Source organism: Lepisosteus platostomus, chromosome 20 (genome assembly GCF_059453375.1).
Source record: "Lepisosteus platostomus isolate fLepPlt1 chromosome 20, fLepPlt1.hap1, whole genome shotgun sequence".
NCBI lineage: Eukaryota > Metazoa > Chordata > Actinopteri > Semionotiformes > Lepisosteidae > Lepisosteus > Lepisosteus platostomus.
This window is the reverse complement of record NC_142630.1, coordinates 17,521,236-17,546,524: the sequence shown is the minus strand read 5'-3', so window position 1 is coordinate 17,546,524 and position 25,289 is coordinate 17,521,236. Positions and strand designations below refer to the sequence as shown.

Sequence of the window (25,289 nt, the reverse complement as noted above, 5' to 3'; positions counted from 1 at the left end):
GTTCTTTGTTAGAATAAATTATATAGTCGGATGAGAAAAAACACCTCCAGCTCCAGCGCTCAGAGTCCCGGCTGTGGCAGCAGGAAGTGAAGGCACGTGACTTGTCCGATCATGTGACGGGCCGCCTGCTGGAGCTGACGTCAGTGTGAGTATAAATACAGTATCCAGCGGGTTGGGATATTCTACAGTATCTAGTTTGAGCTCATTTGTGGTGTCTTTTAATTTCTGTGTTTTATGACTGCTGTTGATATTTTATGTTCGTTAGCACCTATCTACGTAGATTAGACATGCTTAATGTTTAATAACTAGTATCTACTGTAGCCGGGCAGATACACTGTGCTATGTAACGTTTTTAAATTGAAGGTTATGTTTCTAAAAATAAAATGTTTTTAAATGTTATTAAAGTGTCTGAAGACAATAGAAAGCGTTTGAAATAGAGCAGAGCAATGTGAGACACAATCCTGATTGTAGGCACTTTAGTTCTTTAATAATGTTATGTCATCAATATAAGATTATTTGAAAGTGGTGGGTATCAGAAATGACCTTTCACATTAATGCCAGTGTTTTACTAAACACCTGCAAAGATCAGCAGATTCTTTATAATTATATCATCTGCTTATAATTATTATAGTAGTTCAGGTAGGTAGCTGCGCCAGCATGCGTAGGCTGCAAAGGAACAAGTAATAGGTTTATTCCATGCTGAAAAGAGAAGAAAGAAAACACAATGTTTCGGCCGTGAAGCGTTCTTCAGGTGGCTTCAGGTGGCCTTCTTCACACCTGAAGAAGGCTCCACGGCCGAAACATTGTGTTTTCTTTCTTCTCTTTTCAGCATGGAATAAACCTGTTACTTGTTCCCTTATAATTATTATGCCAACAAATGTGAGATATTAGTGGGTTCTCAGGATGTTAAACATAATTTAGCTTAGCTCTAGATACAGTGAAAAGTAGAGTAAAAACACTGGGGCTAGTAGCATGGAGGAACATTTAAACAGAGGTGCACAGCAGCGATGCTCTCCCTGCAAAGGCTCAAACTCTGACAACAGACACAGCAGAGCTGAGTTTTAAAGTCTCTTCAAGGGCATGGCAAAGCAGGATGTGAAGAGTACCTCCTTTCAGGAACAGGACTGTAAACTCACATTCTCTCGCGTAAAGTCTTTATTTCTGCAGAACAGCACCACTTGAGCTGTGTTTACACGTTTGCATCCTGGGGCTGTCCCTCCAAGGAAAGGGCTGCAATTCCACAGATTCACCACTAGGGCTTCCATGCAGTGTAACTACACGTGGGTAGCATAGGAACAAGTAATAGGCTTATTCCATGCTTAAAAGAGAAGAAAGAAAGCACAACGTTGAGCTCACCTGAGGCTCCACGGCCAAAACGTTGTGTTTTCTTTCTTCACTTTTCAACATAGAATAAACCTATTACTTGTTCCTTTGTAAATACATACTACACTCCAGGTAATAACCGGTTAGTTAAAATATACAGTATGATATATTATTGGTGATATTATCATGTGATTAGTATAGAACGGCTGTGAATAGAGTGAGGGGTTTCAATTACTTTTGTACTTTTTGTACTGTGCTATAAGACTGTGCTAAAAAGCTGCAATGAAGCCCCCTGCATGCACTGTGAGTGTCATTGTATTTGTGTTCTTGTGTATGGGACTGCCTAGCCTAGTGTACCCATATAACCTCCCCAGCCCTCACTTTTTCACTTTCCCTTCCACACATCCCTTGCTCACACCACTGCAATTAATCAAAAACATCTTTTATTGCAGATTTGTTTTAACTACAGCTGGAATATTTCTCTTTAAAGTATCATCAGAAAAAACAAAAAACATCCTGCCATTTACTTGCTTTGAAAAATGTTACAAATTACTGTGACATTTTTTTCAGTCTGGTGTTCTGTGAAGCGGTAATTTCCTTTATACAAAACAACCACAGTAATATTGAGATGTGGCCTCTTTCAGAGGTATATCAGTACTCATCACTTGCAATATTCCCTGATTTCTGCCTTCTCTAAGCAGCACATTAGCAAAATAATTTAATATTACCTTTATTCAGATAAAATGGGTTTTTAATCACAGGCTGTTTAAAATGTTCCATTACTTCAAATGAGCAGTAAATTGAACATGCAGGTGGCTTATTTTTACATTTAGGATCACACACTACCTCTGCTGGCTGCTGTTTTTCTTTGTTAATTTTGCCACTATAAAGAAAGCTATTCTGGGAATTTTCTATGGCTTAATTTGAACAGGTTGTCTTTTTCTAAAGGCCCTTGTGTATAACAGGCATATGAGAAGTGGAGGAACTGCAGCAGTTTAGATCCCTGCACATAACATCAACACCCCTGTCAGTCCCAAAAACTGCACATCTCATCTCCAAGTCTGTTTCTGTTATTTTTGCCATTAGAAATCATTAAAACTTCAGTAAATGTCTGATGTTTAAGGAATTACCATATAAAGCAAAATATGAGTGGAGCGGTGGCTCTGTGGCTAAGGATCTGCACCTGTGGCTGGAAGGTTGCTGGTTCAGATCCTACGGCTGGCAGAGGAATCTGACTCCGTTGGGCCCCTGAACAAGGCCCTGAACCCCAGCTGCTCCAGGGGTGCTGTACAATGGTTGACACTGTGCTCTGACCCCCAGCTTCTCTACCTGTCTGTGTGTCTCATGGAGAGCAAGTTGGGGTATGCAAAAAGATGAATTCCTAATGCAAGAAATTGTATATGGCTAATAAAGTGATCTCTTAAATATGAGGTCTTTATTATAACATGCACTCCTACTTCAATGATGGCTTCTTTCCAGAAACACAATGTTATACATCAATGTTATGCACCAGATGTGACCTTTATTACATAATCAATAATAAAAATGAACAATTTTATAAAATACATTTAAATGGTATAATAAAAACATTTCAGTATCTTTACATGATAACAAATTATAAATAAAATAACACATAGGATATATAACATTTCCTTAGTAATAAAAAGTTAAATATTTGATTACATAAAAAAAAAGAAAAGGGGCAGTGCGGTAGCTCTGTGGCTCAGGATCTGCACCTGTGACTGGAAGGTTCGTATCCCGCAGCCGGCAGAGGAATCCTACTCAGTTGGGCCCCTGAGCAAGGCCCTTAACCCCAACTGCTCCAGGGGTGCTGTATAAATGACCCTGCGCTCTGACCCCCAGCTTCTCTCCCTGGCTGTGTGTTTCATGGAGAGCAAGTTGGGGTATGCGAAAAGACAAATTCCTAATACAAGAAAATGTATATGGCTAATAAAGTGATCTCATCTTATCTTATCCTCTTACATTGGTTCAGACACAAAGGACCAGATCATGATACTCCAGAACAATCTCTGAAAACATACACCCGGTGAAAGTATAGTCTGCCTGACAGTGTATTCCCTGTGAAAGCACACAGCACCAGACCAAAGCAACATTTTCAGTTCCTTTGCACCCTGTTCCTAAGGCAGTTTGTTCTGGTGTAGTCGGACTATGGGGAGACTTCCAGGATGTCCCATTTGTTTCACAAGTCGAAATGAAATGCTTGAGGGCTGTTCTAAGGCAGGTGTTTAAAGAGGATATTACAATAAACGAGTTAATGTAATCCTACACTGATCTAGAGAAGGTAACTGAGTCTTTTTTATTTCTCTACAACTGCTCAAATGCAATTAGCACATCAGGACAACTGGTGCTGACAAAGTCAAAACCAGGCAGCATTTGTTTACACAAAAGGTTGTGGGATTTTGGCACAAACAATCAACCATGTTGATATAATACTGTAGATACTTTGATTACTATGAGTTGATTCAGATCCTCAGATCAATTAGCTATTGAAACACCAAATATGCAAGATGAGCTGAATGGCACCTCTCATTTTCAACCTTCTGTTCTTACGTAAGCAGTGTCTGAGGAACACAGAACTACAAAAGAAGAGCTGAAATATTTTCCTCCAGATGAAAGAGAAGCTGACAAACACTGACCGTTAAAAATAAACTAGCAATCAAATTTAATTTAAATGGGAAACACATATGACATTTGTTTTCTACATATGAAGTGACATGAGAAATATACACAACAGCAACAGAAATGAGCACATGTATCTGCATAATAAATCTTAACATCTGAACTGGGAAGCAATACAAGGAAACACATATTAAACTTTCAAAAAGAAGGTATACATGGAGAATGTCTTTATTTGTTTTTCATACGTTCCTCCTGCTATTTTACACAATGGAAATAAGATGTTAACCATGAATGTAGCTCCCACTCAAAAGACAGTCTAACAAGAAATTCCTTCTGTAATAGGTCCTTCAGAGGCTGACCGATCTAATCAAGGCTTCAGCAGAAAAGCAATTATTCAGTCAGATTGTTGTTTGTATGGCAGGATCTAAGAACTGAGTCATCAAGTCTTAAAAGCTCAGTCCCATCCTTTTTCAGTTGAAGCTCTTTTTAACTTTTAAAATTGAATTAGGTAGTAAAGGACATATGATCTTCTGGTGAAAAATACATGGAAAAAATTAAAAGAAATGTTAACTGGGCTGCTAAATCTGTCAGTGCCCAGGTTTGTTCACATGTATCTGAGCACAGTGCAGATCCATTCAAGGGAATACTGCTTTAAAAAAAATTGTTATTCTGATTGTAATGTTTCATGTAAGAATATATGGGGTTGTGTTCTTTTAAGGGAAATTAGGAAAATTGGTAACATGCGCAATAAGATTACCTTTACTTTATTACCAAAACAGAGTAAGTCCTTGTACATGTTTAATACTCACCTTTTTGGTGAGATCTGAAGGGTGTGTATTAGTTATTAGCTATTTATTGCTGACAAGAAGTACCAGGTGCTTTTTCAGTTATTACATTATATGGGGTGTCCGTGGTGTGTTAAGTACTAATGTGTTATAACTGACACATGCCTGACAGGTTTCTCCTTTTCTAATGTTTTTCTGGGAAGTCTTTGACACAGTAAGGAGGAGTGAAGTCCTGTCTCTTTGGAGAAGGGTATTACTGCATAGGAAATCTGTTTCCATTGTGACCCAGAAGGTTTGGAGGATGGAGCAGTGCTCTGTCCCACAAGTAGGACACTACCACAAGCACTCTGACACAGAGTGGAGCTGACACAGAGTGGACAGAGTGGGAAGTAAGCACAAAGGGCAGAGAGCTGTACAAAGACTTAAGAGACACTTCTGTGTTGTCTTTGCTTGCCTCTGTCACCAAGAGAAAACAGCACTGCCACATCTGCCTTAAGGCCTGCAGCTCTTTGAAATCAACCTGACTCTTCCTGATCTCACTGTTACTGTGTTATTGAGTTTTAGCTATATGTATTATTAGAATGAAATTGTAAATGATGCCAGCAGGCGAAGGACTCTAAAGAGTCCTACGGGCTTCTAGTGAAGCCAGGCTTGGGAATGAAAAGCAAGTCAGTGGCACAGACATGGGGATTGTGAATTGTTTATGGTTTTGAAGAAGCAGTTACTGCCATGTGACAGCACCATGACCCAGAGCAAAGCAACAAACAACCTCATATTAAAGATGGATTCTGAAAGAAAAAACATTGAGGAATAACTGCACAAGAAAAGCCTCTAGCACTGCCTTACTGCTTTACTTCAAAAGTAAATTACAGAGCATGGAATCACAGTCCCTTTGCTAACCTTAAAATACCTACAATGCAACAATGGGACCATTCTCTAAATCATTTTCTCTATTTACCTTGAAGAGGCTGAGTTGCAACGCACAAGATGAAAGCTGAAACATTTTTTTAAATTAAACTTTTCATGTAAAACAAACGTATATTATTCTGTCTGGGTGTCATAATCATTTCTTGAATCGATCTTAACACTCTCTAATCAGGTAGGAAATCTGTCCTCTTCACAATTTGGGTTTTATAACTGAACTTTTTTTTATAAAAAAGGGAGTAAGGAAAGGCACTTCATTAAATGACTGTCTTAAGCATTGATGAAGGCAAGCTTATAATACACCCATTAATTATCAGAAAAGTCAGGATTATATCCTGTAAGTTATCACAGGATTTCTGGAAATCCTGACACACCATCACATTGCCCTTGTAGGTCACCATATGCACCTCGTACACAGATTCATGGTAGAAGCCGTACTACTACAAAGTGCATAACAAGATTAAACATAATTTAATCAAAATGTTCTTTATGGATATTGAGTTGTTTGTGCAGTTTTGGCTTTATTATTTTTCTAAGCAATTTTCTGACCTTTCTCTTGATTAGAGCACATAAACAGGTGAACGCAGTGTCTCTCTGGGGAGAAGACATGTAAGCTGTGGTTGTATGTGAATGGATAAGCCAATATAGAAGAAAATTGAAACCACACCTCCCACCCACTGGTCCTGATCATGTGTCCATTGCCTTCCACTTCTGCAGACCCGTATAAAGCAGAACCCCAGGGTCACTGTGTCAGAAGAATCCCACTCGGTCAAGGCAGTGGGGCTGCAGGTTTGGTAAGTTGAAATTTTTGTCTTGTGGGATGTGCACGCTGTGAGAAATGCACGCTGTGGGATATGCATGCGGTGGGATGTGCACTCTGTGGGATATCGCTTGCTCCATGCGATCTAGGTTCAATTTTGAATCCTCCTGTTAAACATACTTGATTTCTAAAAGGCACCCGTGTGCCCACCACCATAACACATATACTGCAGAGGCAACAGGTGAGTCTCTGTGTGCCTGAACGTTTAAATATTTCTTAAAATATCTGATAATCCTTTCAATCAGATATTTTCAATTTTTTCACTGAGAGAAGCTGTCTTGATACTGTTTATTCAAGCTTGTTGGGTATTTTTCCATCGGATGCAACACAAATCTTACAAATGAGGATGAGGATCTTTTTCGTGCCTTATAGAATGTTTAGTTTAGATTGTGATGTTTAAAATCAGTTTGGGAATGAAGTTATTTAGAGCAATTTGTGTGTGAATTTTATAACTTTAATTCACATGCTATCAATTCTAATACCATTCTCAAACCTTTTTTGAAATATTTTGGAGAGTTCCAAAGAAGTTGAAGCCAAAGACCGTAAAAGAAAGACGTGCTATTCTTGTCCTGTTAGATCCTGTTTATGACGTGTGCACTATATATACCCAATGTCTTTAAATTATTGTAGTATAAGGGAATTATATAAATATAGATTTAATAACCATGGAAAACCTGCTAATATTACATATTGTTTGGTTGTACTTAAAAGCATAAGGTAACATACTGATTTTTCCTTTCAAATTGTGCAGCATACAACTTTAGCGCTTTGACATCCATATTTGCTGTATATCAAAATCTATCTGGAAAATGATAAAGTGATTAAAAATAAAACTAAATATGCCAAAATGCTTTAAAAACATTCAAACACTGTTTTGAGTTTGGAACTTTATTCTTATTTTGTGTACACTTTAGAAGAAAATAGTGCACCAATAGTGTGTTTCACCACCGACCAGTGAAACCAGCAGTTTGAGATGAAACACTGACCTTGTCCAGGAATCATTCTGTTGCACTTCTTATCAGCAGCAACACCAACACAGACCTGCAGGAACAGGCTGGGGCCTCTTTCTGTTTTCAGTGCTGAAGAACGTTTCCTCAGTTCTCCTATTGCAGAGTTGGCATTAATTCCAAAACTGCGAGCAGAAAGACAGTTTTAGACAAGCTGTCATTTTCATATTATTCAATATCCGCTGTACTGGGTTCAATTTAAACACTTCATCAGATCAGGTGAAATTAAGTTAACAGCAAAACTAAATATTAATAAATATACTTGACATGTCATCTTGTTTTCTGTGTTGGAGTACACACAACCTTCCCATCATCCTTTGGTAGAGGGATTTAACAGGCTGCTTCCCATTGGCACAGTGGGAATTCTGAGGGACACTGGAATTTAAACATTAATAAGTCATCTATTCATATGCAATGTAACTTACAATGTAATGTGGAATATTAAGCATTGTTTGATTTATGCTGTGTCTGGGACAGACTGGCATCCCATCTAGGGTGTATCCCACCTTGTACCCGTTGCTTGCTGGGACAGGCTCTGGCTCCCCTGTGACCCTGAAGTGATGAAGTGGTTAGAAAATGTATGGGTGAATTTGAAATATGTTTAAGTTCTCATGCAATATTACTGAACATAAAAAAAACATCATATAGTTTTTTATAAAGGCTACAATTAAACTTAATGACTTCCGCTTTCAAGATGCCTAAGGTTCCCAATAAGAAGGCCTGTCCTCCTTGCAGACTGGTGTGGGTTAGTCCATCACTGAAAGCCTTCGTGAGACTGGAGCTGCTTTCTGTTGTGAGGAGTCACAGCGCCACCATGTGGAGCTCACTGCTGCTGTGCTGGTGGGTCCTTCTGGGGATCCAGGTGGCTGCAGGGACTGCCCAGGGTGGTGCCCGTGTGGAGGAGCACGGTGCCTCTGCCAGTGGAACAGGGAGGCATGCCTGGCCCAGCCTTCCCAGACCAGCAAGGGCGTTGTCTCTGACAGGTCAGTCCTCCCCCCCAGACAGCCTGGCCACAACAACGAATAAGCACAGCCTGCCACTCTCATCGCGCTGGTGTGGTTACATGGAGCAGTGGCAGTCTGGGGTCGTACTGTGGTGCTTGTGAATTATTTAATTCTGGGGAAAACTAACTGTGTGATGCTTTCTTATGTGACAATGAAATTAAACATCTTGCATGGTTCGAATGTAGACTGCTCCAAACTGAACTATAAAAACCAACTTATCGCTGTATTCTCTAAATATTTTCTGGCATCTTTATGTTTCCTGATAATCCCAGAATTTACAAAGCCAAGGGTTTTGTTTTTTGTTTTTTGTGAATGATTTTAGTCACATCTGTTAAATCCTATGTTGTGACTTTCTTGTTCACAAGACACTTTGTACAGAGTCACTTGATCTATAAAGAATACAGAGATCTCTATATAGGCTATTTATTAATAGTCATCATTACACGCATTCTTGATACTTGTATCTAAGTGTAGTAATTGGAAGTTGAACATTTTATCCACAATCAAGTTTCTTCTTGAAAAAATAAGCAATAGATAAACATTAGTTAATTGACACTAAAAGACTCAAACTTTTCTGATATCTGAGCTTTGAAATTAGATTTTTTTATGAGAGAAGTTTCTGGTAGAGCTAATTATACATGGATAAACTCTGTGTGGTCCCTGCCTATACTGCACAGTACTGCAGAGTGCCTCCCTCTGGATTACGCTGTGGAGATACTGTAATTACAAATCATAAAGAGATGCAGTATAAATCTCACTTCTACGTTTTCGCAGATTTGTATATTTTGGGCTTTTCACACAATAATAGGCACATTCTGGAACTTCCAAGTGGCATTGCTACTGTATTTCCCTAGGGTGGTACAATGATCTCCTGCAATGCTGTACAACACATACAGTACATATCAGGGTCATAGTATTCTTTTCCTATTTATTAATATGCGGTATAGCAGTGCCTGAACTATGGTGTCATTTCCAGGTGATAGGTCCCTCTCCAAGATGGACCCTGAGCGTCTGTCCACAGAATCTGAGGAGGCGATGTTAGTGGAGAACATTGGGCTGTTTGATGAGGAGGTGAGGCCCTGACAGCACCCTACTGTCACTGGCAACTCCTGCATACAGTTGGGAATGTTTTCTGCCTGAAGCAAATTAATGTTTGCATATTTATAAAACTGGCCAGCAAGGATGCATGGAAAATAGGGCTCATGTCACACATATCCAGGATCCCGTGTTTGATTCTGGCCTTTAGTGTCTGTCCGTGTGGAGTTTGCATGCTCTCTCCGTGATCAGGTAGGAAACAGGTGAGGTCTGATGGCTGTTCTCACCTGTCCCTTCCGCCTCAGCCTCGCAATGGACTGGTGTCCCATGCCAGTGAAGAGCAGTCATGGGCTTTCAAGCCCATCTTGCTCCCTGACACCTGTAATAGACTCCAGCCTGATGTGACCCTCATCAGGAAAAGCAGTTTTCTGACAACAGAGGGATGAATAGACATTAAACCTTGGGCCCCTGCCCCCAGGTGATGAACTCACCTCGGGCAGGTAAACCTCACACCTGGAAACTGGGATGGCAGGTTCAATCAACAATATTTAATATATATCATTACCTCCTTCTTATAATATGTACATATTATATATGATACATGATATATTATATTAGAACAAGTAATAGGTTTATTCCATGCTGAAAAGAGAAGAAAGCTCCATGGCCTAAATGTTGTTTTCTTTCTTCTCTTTTCAGCATGGAATAAACCTATTACGTTTTCCTTTGCAGCCTACGCATGCTGATGCAGCTACCCACCTGATATATTATATTATATATTTATATTATATATTATATAATATAATATGTGCATATGTTTTTGGATGGTTCCTTTTCCTAATGACAGCAATTTGAATAATCCATGTTATTCCTAACTGTTTTATACATTAAGGGTTAAAGGTAAGGAGGAGCTAGGCAGGTGCAAGGCAGGATACACTCTGTGCAAGAAGCCAGTTGATCGCAGGGCGCACAGACACAGATACATGCACACCTAGGACTGGTTTTCCGAAAAGCAAAAAACAAATTTCCTTGGACAGTGGGAGGAGATCAGAGCACCTGATGCACCATGCAAACACAGGGGGAACATACAGACTCTACACAGATAGTACCTCAGGATTTTAATTGAACCCAGGTCCAGAGTGCTGTGAGGCAGAAAAGCTAACTACTGTTCAACCAGGCCACCGTATTCTAACCATCTAATAATAATCCAAAGCTAAAGTATCAGACTGGGCTGTGCACTGTGGCAGAATGCCCGAATGAACACTACTCGTTCTGTGCCTGTGAGTGAAGAGCACCTCTCCGCAGCTGCGCAGTTCTGAGTTTCGAATTTCCTGTGACGCCCTGTCTCTCCTCTGGCCAGGCCGTGTCCGAAGCAGTGGAGCTGCAGAGCCGCGCGGTGCGCTCTCCACGCCGCTGTGTCCGACACCAGGAGTCCTGCCTGGGCCACCAGCTGCCCTGCTGTGACCCCTGCGACACCTGCTACTGCCGGTTCTTCAACGCCATCTGCTACTGCCGCCGGGTCAGCAAGGCCTGCCCGCACGGGCGCCACCAGTGACCGCACCCGCCTCTGTACATATCCCAGCCACCTCGGGGCAACAGCAGGATAACATGTATATCTTTAGACTTCTGTAGAAATGTTATGACTATAATTAGAATTATATTTTGTTTCAGATTGAATTTGATTCATAATAAAGGAGATGCAAAATGACCAATCTCACTTCCTGTCTTGACTGTCCTATAACCTCAGTCCCTCACAAACCCCAGCCTACCTGACCTTACTGCACCTGTCAGTACAGGATCACCGCTGTGCAGCTCGGCGATACATTCTCATCCCAGAACTCACCTGCTATGCCCAGTCTTAAACCCTGAGCAGGGTGGCAGGTTTCCCCTCAGGAACAGCTGGAAGCCTGTGCTTGTGAAACACAGATGAGTTCAGGGACAGCTTGCTCTCCAGAGCTAACAGCTCATACTCTCACTCTCAGGGACAGTTACAAGACACCAGTCCTTCCAGAGCGCCTAAAGACCACCAATCACAGGCATGAACAAACCGTGCAGACATGTATACTGAAGGATACATGGTCCAGAACTGAACATGGCATCTGAGAGATGTACAGTATGGAAATACTTTATCCCTTCACGGCTCATTCACTCTGTGTGGCTGCAGCCTGAGAACTTGTTTTCTGCATTAGAAACCTAAAAGAATGAAAGTGACCTTAAATTTAGTTTTCCTATATTTCCCATAAAGAAAATTCAGACTCTGAATGTTGTTCCCCCTAAAATGAAAGGCTCTGGAGGGCAGTAAAGTTCTTCAGTGAACAAACACAGAGATAGCCTGGGAAGGCCAGCAGTCTGTTTGCAACTATAAATTGAGGAGAAATTCAGAGAATTTTTCCAACCTATCTCCTATCAGTTTTCAGCATGCAGGCGTTTCACATGAGAACAAGGTCACAGTAAACTGGCCTCCAACAAAGCAGCTTTCACTGCAGAAGTCCATCGCCCTGGGCGTCTGCAGTGAAATGAGCAGCTGAATCTTCAACACAGTACAAATGACCACAGAAAAAAACTATTTCATAATGATTCCCTTTCAACTGTATTTTAAAAGGAGTCCCTGTTCTTCCTAATTTTATTGTCAGGAGTTTATGAGTGGTGACAGAGAGATGTCTTCAGAAGATTTGTTCTGCTGTGATTTAAACGCTGAATTACATAAGCTTGGCCCTGTACATTTTACAGTAACTCGGTGTTTTCTGTACAGGCGCAGATTGACTTTCCTCATTAACAGTTCATCCCCCTTTGAAACCATCAGGTCTGGAAGCCCACTGTGAAGGGGATTCAGTGATTTTACAGTGTATTTTTATCCAGACTCCTTTTTCTTTGTGAAAACAATGTATTTGAAAAAAAGATTTCATATTTTAAACTGCATATTTGCTAAGTTTTCATCTTGAATGATTGCAGCAGAGCTTGAGGGGTGTCCTGGGGGAGGAGAACTGTGAAACTGAGTACTGAGAGCCCTGTTCCGGAGCTGCGGCTCTGACAGCTGTGCTCACAAACAGACACCTGCAGCCTCCCAGCAGTCAGGGCTCCTCACAGTGTTGAACTGCAGTTTTTATTTGAGACACAGTAAGCTGTCACCACCCCAGCAGCACAAAACTCAGATACATCAACCAACCACTTAAGAACCTGGGATCTGCAGGCTTCACTACTGTGCTGAGTGTATTCTAATGTGTCTTGAGACAGATGTTAAAACCCTGATCCTAATTCTGGGCCCACAAGAGACCTGCCACTGTTTATAGTGAAAACAAGCACTCTGTGGCACCCAGTGCAATGACAGCAAAGCTTTCTGGTGCTCCTTGTTCTTTGCCTACAGAACCCCACAACACAGGCCCACAGCTCAGGGGTCCCAGCCACACAGTGGCTACAGTGCAGTCTCCCCTGCGTGGAAATTACAGTGTCTTCTGTACCAGGCATCCTTCTTCTTGGCAGTGTACAGAAGACAGATTTATTTACGTATTTATTAGTAAATAAGTTTACTTACTATGCTATAATTTTACTTATTTATTTATTAGGGAAAATAAATGTTCATTTTTCAAATAAATACAAGTCATAAACCTGACCCATAATGTATTTTCATTTCATTTAACATTTTGGCATATCCAGCTAGAAATTAAATTCAGTATCTACGTATGTATTCGGGGAACATCAAGGGGAAATGTGACTCTTTCCAAGGCCTCTGGGGCAATACTGTGTGAAAATGTTACCTGAATCCTTGCAACACCAAGTTCTTCAAACACAGCTGATAAGATAAGCTCATTTCCTTGCCTGATCAGTGTATATAAAACCCTGCGCTGGTCCACTGGTCACAACAAACTGGAAACATGGCTTTCTTGTGGATCCTCTCCTGCCTGGCCTTCCTCGGCGCTGCCTATGGTAAGAGATGGTATTACCGTGATGCTGCTTCTCCTCAGACACCAGCACTGCTGGTCAGAGCTCGATAGTCTCCAGGGTCTCCCACTGAGAGAGCTGCTCTGCTGGGGTGGGCTTCCAGTCGAGAGGGCCGAGATGCCAAGATGAACTATTCAGTATAATGACACTAATTTTAAAAATGATAGCTGAAGGATGTTGGTTATTGTAAAGAAAAATGTAATTTCCTCATTTTGAAAGATCAGTTACGACCAGATTACAGATTCTCTGGTTTCTCGTCTATTATGGAACTACAGTATGTGCTGTAATCTAAAAATAAAATGGTGAACATGCTTCATGCTGCTCCTTCCTTGTAATGTCTGTGCCTTGTCTGCTCGCGCCCCAGGCTGCGGGACCCCAGCCATCCAGCCAGTTGTGAGCGGCTACTCCAGGATCGTCAACGGCGAGGAAGCCATCCCCGGCTCCTGGCCCTGGCAGGTGTCTCTGCAGGCAAGAGCTCTTCCACTCCTCCTTCCTGCACTTTTCTCATGATCTGCAGCCAGAATGTTGTTTCTGTATTGAATTTCTTCTAAGAATGAGAGTTTTAGGATGGAAAAAGTGAAAGTTTAGTCCTTTTTTTTAATTTCACGGTATGCATTAAAGCAAAACTAAGTAAATATAAATTGGTGTTTCAGGACTCCACTGGCTTCCACTTTTGCGGTGGCTCTCTGATCAGCCAGGACTGGGTAGTGACAGCAGCCCACTGCGGAGTGAGGTGAGACCGGCCAGACCAGTTCACACCCTGGGCCCTAGGTCCTGGGTCAGTGCAGCATGTCTCCAGTCTGAGCACACAGGCTGGGAAGCCCTGACCACAGCTCCATTCTTCTACCAAGAAACATACTTGATTGAGGTCTGTTTTCAAATGCTTCATACCTGTGTCAGTTGGTAGACTATTAAAACCCCTCTTTTTCTACAGTACCTATCCAGTACGGTACAGTGTTGGTCCTATCTGTTCATTTTGAATACAGTAAAGTACACAACAGAGTATGTCAGGCCCTGTGCCTTGTGTTGACATGGTACTTTTGCATAGATCACCACACCTCACCCCCTTCCATCAGCATTGATTCCAGACCCAATAACCCCTGTGATCTGTGAATAACTGTGTGAACCCCTGTGATCATGACAGCAGAAACTCTCTGTGATTAATCCATGTGTCTGCTACAGGACCTCCCACCTTGTCGTCCTGGGGGAGCACGACCGCGCATCACCTGCTGAGGATATCCAGGTCATCAGAGTTGGCCAGGTGAGCAGAGCTGACGCATTGGGCTGACCTGGAAGGGCCATTCACTGACCACGGCTCTGTCAAGACAGCTCTTACTCTAACCAGCAGAGCACATGTACCCCATCTTGCTAATTAGACTGCTGGTACTGGAGGATATGGATTCAAGGATCTTGTATTGTCCTTTCTAGACAGATTCCAGGGGATCTGCTTCAACAGGCAGCTGGTGCCTGGTTCCAATAACTCTCTATATATGAAAATGATACTTGATTTCAGACCCAAGCTGTCTTCCTCTGAGATTTCTCTTGAATCACATCCTGGTTTCACTCTGGGTTGACTTATCAGTTCCTGACAGAGTTTCAAGTCTGTGTACCCATACGCCTTAGTCACTCTGGACAAGCCTCTAGAAATCCAGTTAGATATCATTTTATGTATATGAATATGTCATTAATGGGAAGAAAGTGATTTTTATTACATGATTTTGCATGCTAATTATTTTTTAATTGTGAGATTTTGAATGATGAATGCTGCACAAAGGAATGAATTAGAATGATGAATGGAAGCTGTGCCAGTTTGTGCCATTGACACTCTGAATGACGAGTTTCAGCACTTAAAAAAGGCAACTCAGAATGTGTGACCCCAGTTACCCAGCTCTGGGTCTGCTCCTTTGTCTGTCCCAGGTGTTCAAGAACCCCAAGTACAACCCCTTTACCATCAACAACGACATCACTCTGATCAGGCTGGCTACCTCTGCCAGGCTGGGTGTCCGTGTGTCTCCCGTGTGCGTGAGTGAGGCCTCAGACGACTTCCCAGGGGGCATGATGTGTGTGACCACTGGCTGGGGCCTGACGAAGCACAATGGTAACATCATCGGCCTGGACCTCCAGACCCCAGCACACCTCAGCCCTCTCCCAGACCTGAGCGTATCTGTAATCACTGTATTGCCAAGGACCCCTGACCCTGCTACAGGCAGAAACTCTGTGACCTGTACAGTACTTTTCAACAAGCAGAGCAGGACAGTGCAGGGTTAGGACACTGCATGGAGTTATTGCTCTTTCTAATATTACCAGGGGGTTATTTTCTGCTCGGTTCTCTGTAATTAAAGAAGGTTTTAACAAAACACTATACACTAAAATACAAAAATTTGCAGTCGGTCTGCATCACAGTGATGCAGTGTGCAACTGGAGCAGCTTCTCCCAGCACTAACCACTCCACTTCTCGTTCCAGCTGCGGACACCCCTGCCCTGTTGCAGCAGGCCTCCCTGCCCCTCCTGACCAACACGCAGTGCAAGCAGTACTGGGGCACCAAGATCACCGACCTCATGATCTGCGCTGGGGCTGATGGAGCCTCCTCCTGCATGGTAACTGTCCCCATCTCCAGCTGCAGCCCTCATCTCTCATACAGCCCACAGCACAGCTCCATAGCCTCCCACACTACTGGACGTCTACACTATTAATGGTCACTTTCTGAACCTGCATGGTGGTCTACTGGCCTGGTTCTACTACATTATTTCAGTAATGATATTCTGCCTTGGATTCACAGTAAAGATCTTAAAGTTAGTTGTTAATGCAATGGCTGTAGTAATAAAAAGAAATCTTAGCAAAGAAAAAACTCCTGCATGTCACTGGGAGGATGTTTGCTAGCTGAGTTTTAGTGTGTGGCATCAGTCCCTGACTCTGTGTATCTGTTCCAGGGTGACTCCGGTGGCCCCCTGGTCTGTCAGAAAGATGGGGCCTGGACCCTGGTGGGTATTGTGTCCTGGGGCAGTGGAACCTGCTCCCCCTCCATGCCCGGAGTCTACGCCCGCGTCTCCAAGCTCAGATCCTTCATCGACCAGACTTTGGCTGCCAACTAGAACAGAGACAGCTGTGTTCAGTTTTCTTACTCCTCAATAAAGAGCTTTTAGTGCAAATATTCCTGTCTGGTGTCATCATTACCTGGAACTGTGGTCTACTCACAAATGCCCCTTATATAAACAGTTCTGAAAAACGGTTTTCAGCCCAAGGCAATTTATGGATTGTTGGTACATTTATGCTTCTTTGAATCAGTAAACTCTGCTTAGTTTACATACTGTAGGCATTCTTTAGGAGGGAATTATTTAAAATATTTTTGATTTGTTTAATTTATGGTACAAGGTGCCTGTGCTTGTATTTTCAAGTGCAAAATGATCGAAATGGCCTCTTCTCACTATCATTATTTTAAAAAACACTTCAGTTGTCACTACAGGTTTCTGAACTTTTCTCAGGATAAATGTGACAGTTTTTTTCATCTGACCTTTCTGATTCCTTTCACAGTTTTCTCAGCCCTGGTCAGTTTCACTGGCCCTGTAACCCTCAGCTGTCACATGGCTGTTCTCTCCCCTTGGGGGTCAGGAGTCAGTGGGGGGAGTCATACTGATGCTAAAAGACTCTACCATCCCTACCCCTGTGAAACTGAGTTACTGTATGAAAGGGTGGCAAAAACTACTGTGTTTGAGCAAAGACAGCACAAGGTTCCTCAGATATTACAGTACCTGTAGCAAAATCCTTTTAGTTGGTGAATATGATGTTATAAACCACCTGTACAAATGTGAAATGTGTTAGTTTACAGAAGTTGACCACACACACATTCTTAACCGATGAGTGTATCCTTAGCTTCCGAGCGGAATAGGCTCCAAGGGGTGGGAAAGACACTTTCGTTATTCAATTATTGGCATGTTCTTTAGCAGAAGCCTTATAATAATAATAAACTTTATTTTATATAGTGCCTTTAACGTGGCCTCTCAAAGCACTTTACAGAATGACAACAACAACACAACAACAATAACATTTTAAAATACACAAGATAAACACAATGAGAATACACAGAGGAGAGAGTAGAGTAGGGGGTACTAAATACAGTAGGAGCAGAGGGGTAAAGAACAGAACCAGTTAAGTAAAGGCTCTTCTAAAGAAGAAGGTTTTGAGTCTGGATTGGAAGGAGTTCAAAGAAGGTGACTCTCTGATATCCCTGGGGAAAGAGTTCCAAATCTTGGGGGCACAGCAGGAGAAGCCCTGTCACCCCTTGAGTGTAGACGGGCTTGGGGGACAGATAGGAGACCAGAATCAGAGGAGCAAAGGTTGTGAGGTTGGGAGTAGGGCAATAATAGCTCACACAGGTACTGAGGTGCCAAGCCATGCAAAGCCTGAGGAGCCTTTATCTAAGAGACTCCTGGTATTACAGTGCCACAAGTCACAGCATCAGTGATTTCATTGCTGGCAGTGTTTCTGTCATTGATGATGCCAGCAGGAAAAGGAATTTTGAATGATCTTGAAATCTAATTCTATATACAGTATGCACATGTGGTGCTGTTTTGAGGCACTGATTTTCCCAAGCCCATGTTATAGTAGACTTTGAGTTTACTATAACATGTTCCTTCTATCTGGGAAGGAACAGAGCACATGACCATTGAAGTGGCAGCAAAGACTGCACTCTTCAGGTTTAGACTGATGAAGAATCCATCAGAATTCAGAACTACATGCAGTTAAAAGCATCACAATTAGCTCTTCTAGTCAATTTCAGGGAAGTATAAGACTTTTGTTATAGTCTAGTTGTTAAAAACTAATAGTAAAAATCTTGGTAAATTTAATATATAACACAATTCATAAATATGGCATATATGGCACAGTATTTCACAAAACATGTATAAAGTTAAATTGGAATGAACTGGGAACGGGACAGGTGTTCTGTCACTTTGTAATTCAGATATACATACTGTGCAGTATATCATAATATAGGTTAAACTTTTGCTACAAAGTGAGGATAAATCTAAGAAATGCAGAAAATGCAAGATTTTACTGTACATTAACTCACGCTCCACTTGAACTGACTACATGAGAAGGAAATAAAATTTTGAGTTGCTATGAAAGTGCCTCCACATGGAGCAGAAAACAAAATTCACAGTGTATTTTTAAATACTGGACAAAGGAAAATACCCACCTGCTCAAAGAATAAGGACGCTCTTATCGGGGCATTTGAAATAAACAGCACACAGGTGTTTATCGCCAGGAATTCACTCACACCTCAGTCATTTTCTGTCTGTCAAAAGCTGTTTAGTCACAAAATGCAAGATTTAAAGAATTGAATTATTTTATGTATCAATGTGTGAACTAATAAAATAAAGATAAATACATGGGATTAAATAGTTGGTTGTGGGTTTTTTGCAGTATCAGCTTGTTCCCCATACCTTGTGCTCCTGCAGAGCTCAAACCAGGAAGGGGGGAATTACGTGGAACAGGATACAGGTAAAGAAAATCCAAATATTGTTCAATAGTCCAGGCACAGTCATACGGACAGTGGACAAAGATTAAGGACTCCTAAAGTGTCTATCTTTCTTGGTAAAATGTCTTTTATTGTCCTGATACCAGACACAATTGAAGCCTAGTAAGACTGCTTGGGAAATATTAAAATAGTTAAATGATTTCTTAAGATAATTGAAGAAATGTGAAAGATAATTTTATGAATGTGGACCTTTGCTTTTATAGCCAATGACACTTGTCGTTTAGCTCTATTTTAACAAGAAAACTAACTCTTTGATTTAGATTATCTTTGAAGCCAGACATTACAAAGTCTCCACTGAGATTTAGTTTTTAGTTTGTGATGAGTGACTCAGTCGAAGTCTTAATCCAAGCTGGGTTTAATCTAGCGCGATTGTGCTGTCATGTGCAGAGCATGCAGTCAGATCCACTGATCCCCTGAGTCCCCCTTCTGTCCTGTCAGCTGGGCCACTCAGGCACAGGGGACGCCCTGCCGGCCCGTCTTCACCTGTGTGTCCAGTTGCACTCAGCCATTGCAGAGTGGTAACTCTTGATATTATAAAGCTCTGTGTCTGCTTTTGCAAAGACTTTCAAAGTGTGGATTCCTTAAAGGTTTCCATTATGAAGGGAGCGTTAATGATGTGGTGATCAGTGGAACTGCTTCAGGCTAACAACACCCAGGTATTTGATTGTCAGTGTACAGTAGTTACAGTGCCAACATATATTATAACAGAAGTCTGCTCATAAGGCTTACACTTCTTACGATCTCAGTCTCTGTAAGACCAGGCTGTGTCATAAACAGACTGGGATATTTCTTCAAGGTCTTGTTTAATGTGTTACAGCAGTTTGTTTGCTCTAAACAATACCTCTCAGTTTTGATTGGTGGACGTCTCTCAGTTATCATCATTCTGACATTCAGCCGTGTTATATAAAACCAGGAGACGTGTCTAGCTCACCCAGCGCGGCCATGGCGTTTCTCCTGTTGGTGGGCTGTATGGCCCTCGTTGGCACAGTTTACGGTAATTAATCCTCTGTCATCCCTCAGCGAGGCAGGTGACACTGTGGCGCAGGTGTAAGCAAGGGCTGAACACCACAGCTCCGATCAGTCTGTTACTGAGGGATCGATCCTCACGCTTCACTTCTTAACTTCCTTGAAGGCAAAAATAATCTAATCCATTCAGAGGCAGTTAAATGTATTACCTTGCCGCTGCTTACAGAATGAATTTATGTCAGAAATGTTATTGACATATACATTTTAGAAACACGATAAAATTATATGTATAATTGCAATCTAAATACTATAAAAATTATTTTCCAGTATGTTTCTGCTATCTTAGCACTATACTGTATATGTAATTTACTCTTATTAAATGTGTCAGTGCTAGCTATAACATATTTATAGATTAAAGCTGCTTTATTATTGCACCCACAACACTAACTGTTTCTGGTGAGTAGCACTGTTCAGCTGTGCACATCCACACAGTGCACAGCAATGTATGTTGCTCTTATTTTTGCAAGAAAGATCAGCCTAAAGCCCAGAGCCTGAGAAGGCTCAGTACTGCAGCCCTGTGACTCAGGGGTCAGGCGTTACTCTGGGTCTGTGTGCCAGTGCCTGGGCTCAGGCTGTCGGTCTATCTGTGCCAGGGTGCGGAGTGCAGGAGATCAAGCCAGTGATCACAGGCTACGCCCGGATTGTGAACGGAGAGGAGGCTGTGCCAGGATCCTGGCCCTGGCAGGTGTCCCTGCAGGTAACTCCCTGCTGCTAAACACTTCTGATCATTGGTTGTACTAGTTCTGACAGCGACTGGTGGTGATTTTCAAGGGTGTCCAGGGAAACAGATGCCATATATGCAATATGTGCATTCAGTGGAATATCCATTTCAATGTGATAACTGACAGTATTTGCAGTAAACAGGCCTCAGTGTAAGAAATGCTGTTATCATATCTTCCGCACACAGGACGCCATTGGATTTCATTTCTGCGGAGGCTCTCTGATCTCGGAGCAGTGGGTGGTAACCGCAGCTCACTGTGGGGTTAGGTCAGTACCTTCCGTGCACTGAACCAGGCTAACCCGCAGCACATAGCTGACTGCGCCACAGCAGATAACTGTGAAAGGTTGCACCATGATTTGAGTGTGCAGGACAGACAGCACATCCTCTGAGACCAGAGCCAATTATACATGCTGTTCTGCAGGTCTGAGAAGTGGTCTGCAAGATTATGGTCTGTTCAATCCTCAAAACACATACCATTCACTGTTTTTGTGCAAATGATTAGTCTTTTTCTAACACTTGCTGCAGAGACATGAGGAATTTGATTGCATCCTTTTTATTTCCCACATGGTTCCATTGATCATACACATTTTCTTGAAATCATCTTTCTGCTGCAGTGTGAAAACTGCATGTCCCTGCATCCTCATCAGTTTTCATTGCTCTGGACTAAAACCTTGTCCCCTTTGTCATCCTGTATTATACCTACAACATTCTAAATGGGAAAAGAGATTAAAAACATTGTTAAAAGGCAGAGAGATGTTTGAGTCCCATTACTTTCAGTGTGGAAGAAGTTTGTCTGTGCTCTGCAGGTCCAGCCATCGCGTTGTCATTGGAGAACATGACCGGAGCAAGAGCAACGAGGACATCCAGACCATGAGAGTGGGCAAGGTCAGGCCAGGGAGTCGTTCTGGGTGCCACATGGGCTCCCAGCTCTAGCGAAAGACATTAACTATCATTGCAGAATTCACTACAAATACTGAATGTGTTCTGGATTTGACTTGGAGTAGGTACTCATAAATTATCTTCATGTGTTTGTAACCTAGAAGAAAGTAATTGAGCTCTTGGAGACCAATCTATAAATTAGCAACAGATCAATTACTTTCATGCTCAATAAATCAAAAAAGAAAAAATAAATTTGTATTTGATAAAGAATTCAATTAAAAAGCAGCAGACACTGATATTACTTACCACTGATATGACTTACCTTGGAGCTCTTTAGAGGCTGTTCTTTCAATGTTACAAGTTTGCTAGATGGGCTAAATGTCCTTCACTAGTCTGTGACCGTTCTTATGCGCAATCAGTTCAATAATGTAATTAGAAAACCATCAATCTTGGCAAAGAAAGAATGTCAACCTGGAGAAGGCGTGAAGGGGATCACGCTGTGGTATCAAATTGCATGAAAAGACTGGTAATGAACAGTCCCTTGTGCTCCGTCTCATTTCACTAAAAGTGTGTGACGAATTCCTAATGCAAGAAATTGTATATGGCTAAGAAAGTGATCTTATCTTATATTAAACCATGTTGAAGATAATTAAAATATATTAATATATAATACTCCATTTATATATTTTACAGCCACTATTATCCTTTAACTAATAATAATAATTATAATTAATAATTGCTTACACTTATATAGCGCTTTTCTTGACACTCCACTCAAAGCGCTTTACAGGTAATGGGGATCCCCTCCACCACCACCAATGTGCAGCATCCACCTGGATGATGCGACGGCAGCCATAGTGCGCCAGAACGCTCACCACACATCAGCTATCAGTGGGGAGGAGAGCAGAGTAATGTAGCCAATTCATAGAAGGGGATTATTAGGAGGCCATGATTGGTAAGGGCCAATTGGAAATTTGGCCAGGACACCGGGGTTACACCCCTACTCTTTTCGAGAAGCGCCCTGGGATTTTTAATGACCACAGAGAGTCAGGATTCGGTTTTATGTCTCATCCGAAGGACAGCGCCTGTTTACAGTATAGTGTCCCCATCACTATACTGGGGCATTAGGACCCACATGGACCACAGGGTGAGCACCCCCTGCTGGCCCCACTAACACCTCTTCCAGCAGCAACCTTAGTTTTTCCCAGGAGGTCTCCCATCCAGGTACTGACCAGGCTCACACCTGCTTAGCTTCAGTGGGTTGCCAGTTGTGAGTTGCAGGGTGATATGGCTGCTGGCAATTGGACTGATTTCCCTTCTTCTTGCCTCTCAGATTCATTTTGCCAAGATTCCAAGTATGTGGCTGCATTATTATCCACGATGAAGTGAAATAACTCCGTGCAGCTCCAGCAGAGAGCAAGGTCACCAGTGAGAATTCAAGAGAGTGTGCGGAGCTAGGAGAAGGAACCATGACCCCTCTCTAACCTCTGTCTGCTCCCCCAGGTCATCACTCACCCCCAGTGGAACCCCAATACCATCGACAATGACATCACTCTGATCAAGCTCACTGCACCTGTAACACTGAATGCCCGTGTGGCACCAGTGTGCCTGCCAGCCGCTTCAGATGTCTACAGCCCTGGTACCAGGTGTGTCACCACTGGCTGGGGGCTGACCCGCTACAATGGTGAGTCACTGACATCTAGCCAGCATCCACAGAACGTGTCTGATGTACCGTGGCAAATAGTGAAATTGTGCTAGAAGTCACGTTTAACACAGCAAGAAAAGCAAAAGCATGGTGCAAATCAAGGGGAAGCAGGGGAAAACCAAATGAATACATGTTAAATCATAGTGAAACCCAGGGAAAAGTGCGAAAATAACTCTTTATGCTGATTCTTGGACACTAGCTGCAGCATGTTTGTAGACTCCTCTGTTAAAAAAAATCAGAGAATTAACTAGGTATGGTATTTTGTCTCAAAATCCCAAGATAACATGTGAGTCTCTCCAGGCGCAATAAATATTTACCCCAAGAGAGGCAATGAAGACTAGATAGGCCACTTGAGTTAGTCAAAGCAAATAGAGCCTCCTGATAGAAAGGCTTGTTAGCCTGTCCTGTCTTTGCTCTGTGTGAGGTCTGTTGGTCCTCTCTCTCCTCCCCAGCTCTCCTCACTCCTAGCAAGCTGCAGCAGGCAGCCCTGCCCCTGCTGTCGCCCGAGCAGTGCAAGGCTCACTGGGGAGATAGCATCACTGACATGATGATCTGTGCTGGAGCAGACGGAGCCTCCTCCTGCATGGTACGTTCAGCCCCACGGCAGGGGCTTTGACACAGGATAAACATCTTCTTGAAGGCCTGGAGTTTCAGGAAGCTCAGTATTAGTCTGAAATGGTGATCCAGGCAGTACAGAGACGTTGTGAATACATGTTACTGCTAAAGGCTGCCATGAGATGGCAGTGTGAGGTAAGACACTTCACTTCTCCTTCACTGTAAGGGAGACCAGTGAGAGGTCTGGTGTCTCTGAATTAAACCAGGACCACCAGAGGATGTCTCCTGTGTCTCCTGTACATTCACAACAAACAAAGACAAGCTAGCTGTACTTCAAGCAGCTGGACTAAAAAGACATGTTTCAAAGCAGATTTTATAGATATCTTTAAATAAGGAATTGCTTGAAATATAAAACAAAAACTTTGGTTTATTGCTTTAACAAATTAAGCACCTAAGAGCTAAAGAGGTAACAGAAACTATAAGACCACAAAATCCTTAGAGGCTGGATTGAGACAACCTCTGCTTCCAGATATTTTAATCAGCTGGCACCACTGAATGCTGCAGCTGTCTGGAGAGCTGCACCTGTACCAGTCCAGGACAGTTATCTTTGGCAGTGCATGCTGTTATAGATAGAATCCAGGGTGACAGCTGCCAGCTTCCCCCAGTATGAAGACCCGTGGGCTGTCTGTGACCCCAGCTGACTGGCCCTGTCCTTCTCCTCAGGGCGACTCTGGCGGCCCCCTGGTGTGCGAACGCAATGGCGCTTGGAACCTGGTCGGCATCGTGTCCTGGGGAAGCAGCCGCTGCCTGACCACCACGCCGGCGGTGTACACCCGCGTCACCGCACTGCGCTCCTGGGTGGGCCAGGTGCTGGCTGCAAACTAAGGCCAGCAGGCGCAGAGGCAGTCTGGCAGTGTGGCCTCATTTATTCCTCCATAGACACAGACAGACTCGTATGTGTTAAGGTTTCTAGTACTGTGGTGTGTGAGTGGGCACAAGGGGGTCACCTGGCAGAACTCCTTGGGGAGGGTGTCGCCTCAGTAGACCAGACCTACTCAGCCCTGTTGCAGCCTCAGAGTTTCAAATACAACAGTCTCTACGTTAGAGATCAATTTCAAAACTCATTACTCATCGCTGTTTTCTCTGTTTTATTTTCATTGGTCATAAATGATACATTTAAAACGTGTTTGGGTTTCATTTTTTGTTACACATGCTAAACACAATATTGAACTGAAGTTAATTAAATTCTACACTGATATGCCTGGGAAGAAGCCATGGTTTGATATGATCCAGCTCATGGCTTTCCATTTTTAAATAGATGACAGATTGCACAGCCATGTAGAAAAGTTGAGTCCTGCATAGCTAAACTAGCAGATTATATCTCAGGCA

The 25,289-nt window shown here is 42.5% G+C and overlaps 3 protein-coding genes across 4 annotated transcripts; all 3 read left to right on the top strand.

Annotated features, from left to right (window-relative positions):
• Nucleotides 1-20: 20 nt before the first annotated feature.
• On the top strand, nucleotides 21-11,250 carry agrp (agouti related neuropeptide). 2 transcript variants are annotated; one of them, XM_088613724.1, is made up of 5 exons: nucleotides 21-145; nucleotides 6,390-6,466; nucleotides 8,235-8,482; nucleotides 9,480-9,574; nucleotides 10,899-11,250. In XM_088613724.1, the coding sequence occupies exons 3-5, from the start codon at nucleotides 8,314-8,316 to the stop codon at nucleotides 11,091-11,093; spliced, it is 459 nt and encodes a 152-aa protein (XP_088469850.1). In that variant the 5' UTR covers nucleotides 21-145; nucleotides 6,390-6,466; nucleotides 8,235-8,313; the 3' UTR covers nucleotides 11,094-11,250. The 2 variants fall into 2 exon arrangements, with proteins under 2 accessions (XP_088469850.1, XP_088469851.1); XM_088613725.1 differs by lacking the exon at nucleotides 21-145 and having other exon boundaries at nucleotides 6,399-6,466; nucleotides 8,194-8,482.
• A 2,069-nt stretch (nucleotides 11,251-13,319) lies between these two features.
• On the top strand, nucleotides 13,320-16,627 carry LOC148644698 (chymotrypsinogen 2-like). Its single transcript, XM_088613919.1, has 7 exons — nucleotides 13,320-13,462; nucleotides 13,842-13,945; nucleotides 14,131-14,210; nucleotides 14,660-14,738; nucleotides 15,395-15,575; nucleotides 15,942-16,075; nucleotides 16,409-16,627. The coding sequence occupies exons 1-7, from the start codon at nucleotides 13,411-13,413 to the stop codon at nucleotides 16,568-16,570; spliced, it is 792 nt and encodes a 263-aa protein (XP_088470045.1). The 5' UTR covers nucleotides 13,320-13,410; the 3' UTR covers nucleotides 16,571-16,627.
• A 3,312-nt stretch (nucleotides 16,628-19,939) lies between these two features.
• Nucleotides 19,940-25,086, top strand: LOC148644697 (chymotrypsin B-like). Its single transcript, XM_088613924.1, has 7 exons — nucleotides 19,940-20,008; nucleotides 20,634-20,737; nucleotides 20,948-21,027; nucleotides 21,568-21,646; nucleotides 23,144-23,324; nucleotides 23,798-23,931; nucleotides 24,624-25,086. Exons 1-7 carry the CDS (start codon nucleotides 19,957-19,959, stop codon nucleotides 24,783-24,785), a joined length of 792 nt encoding a protein of 263 aa, XP_088470050.1. The 5' UTR covers nucleotides 19,940-19,956; the 3' UTR covers nucleotides 24,786-25,086.
• Nucleotides 25,087-25,289: the final 203 nt, after the last annotated feature.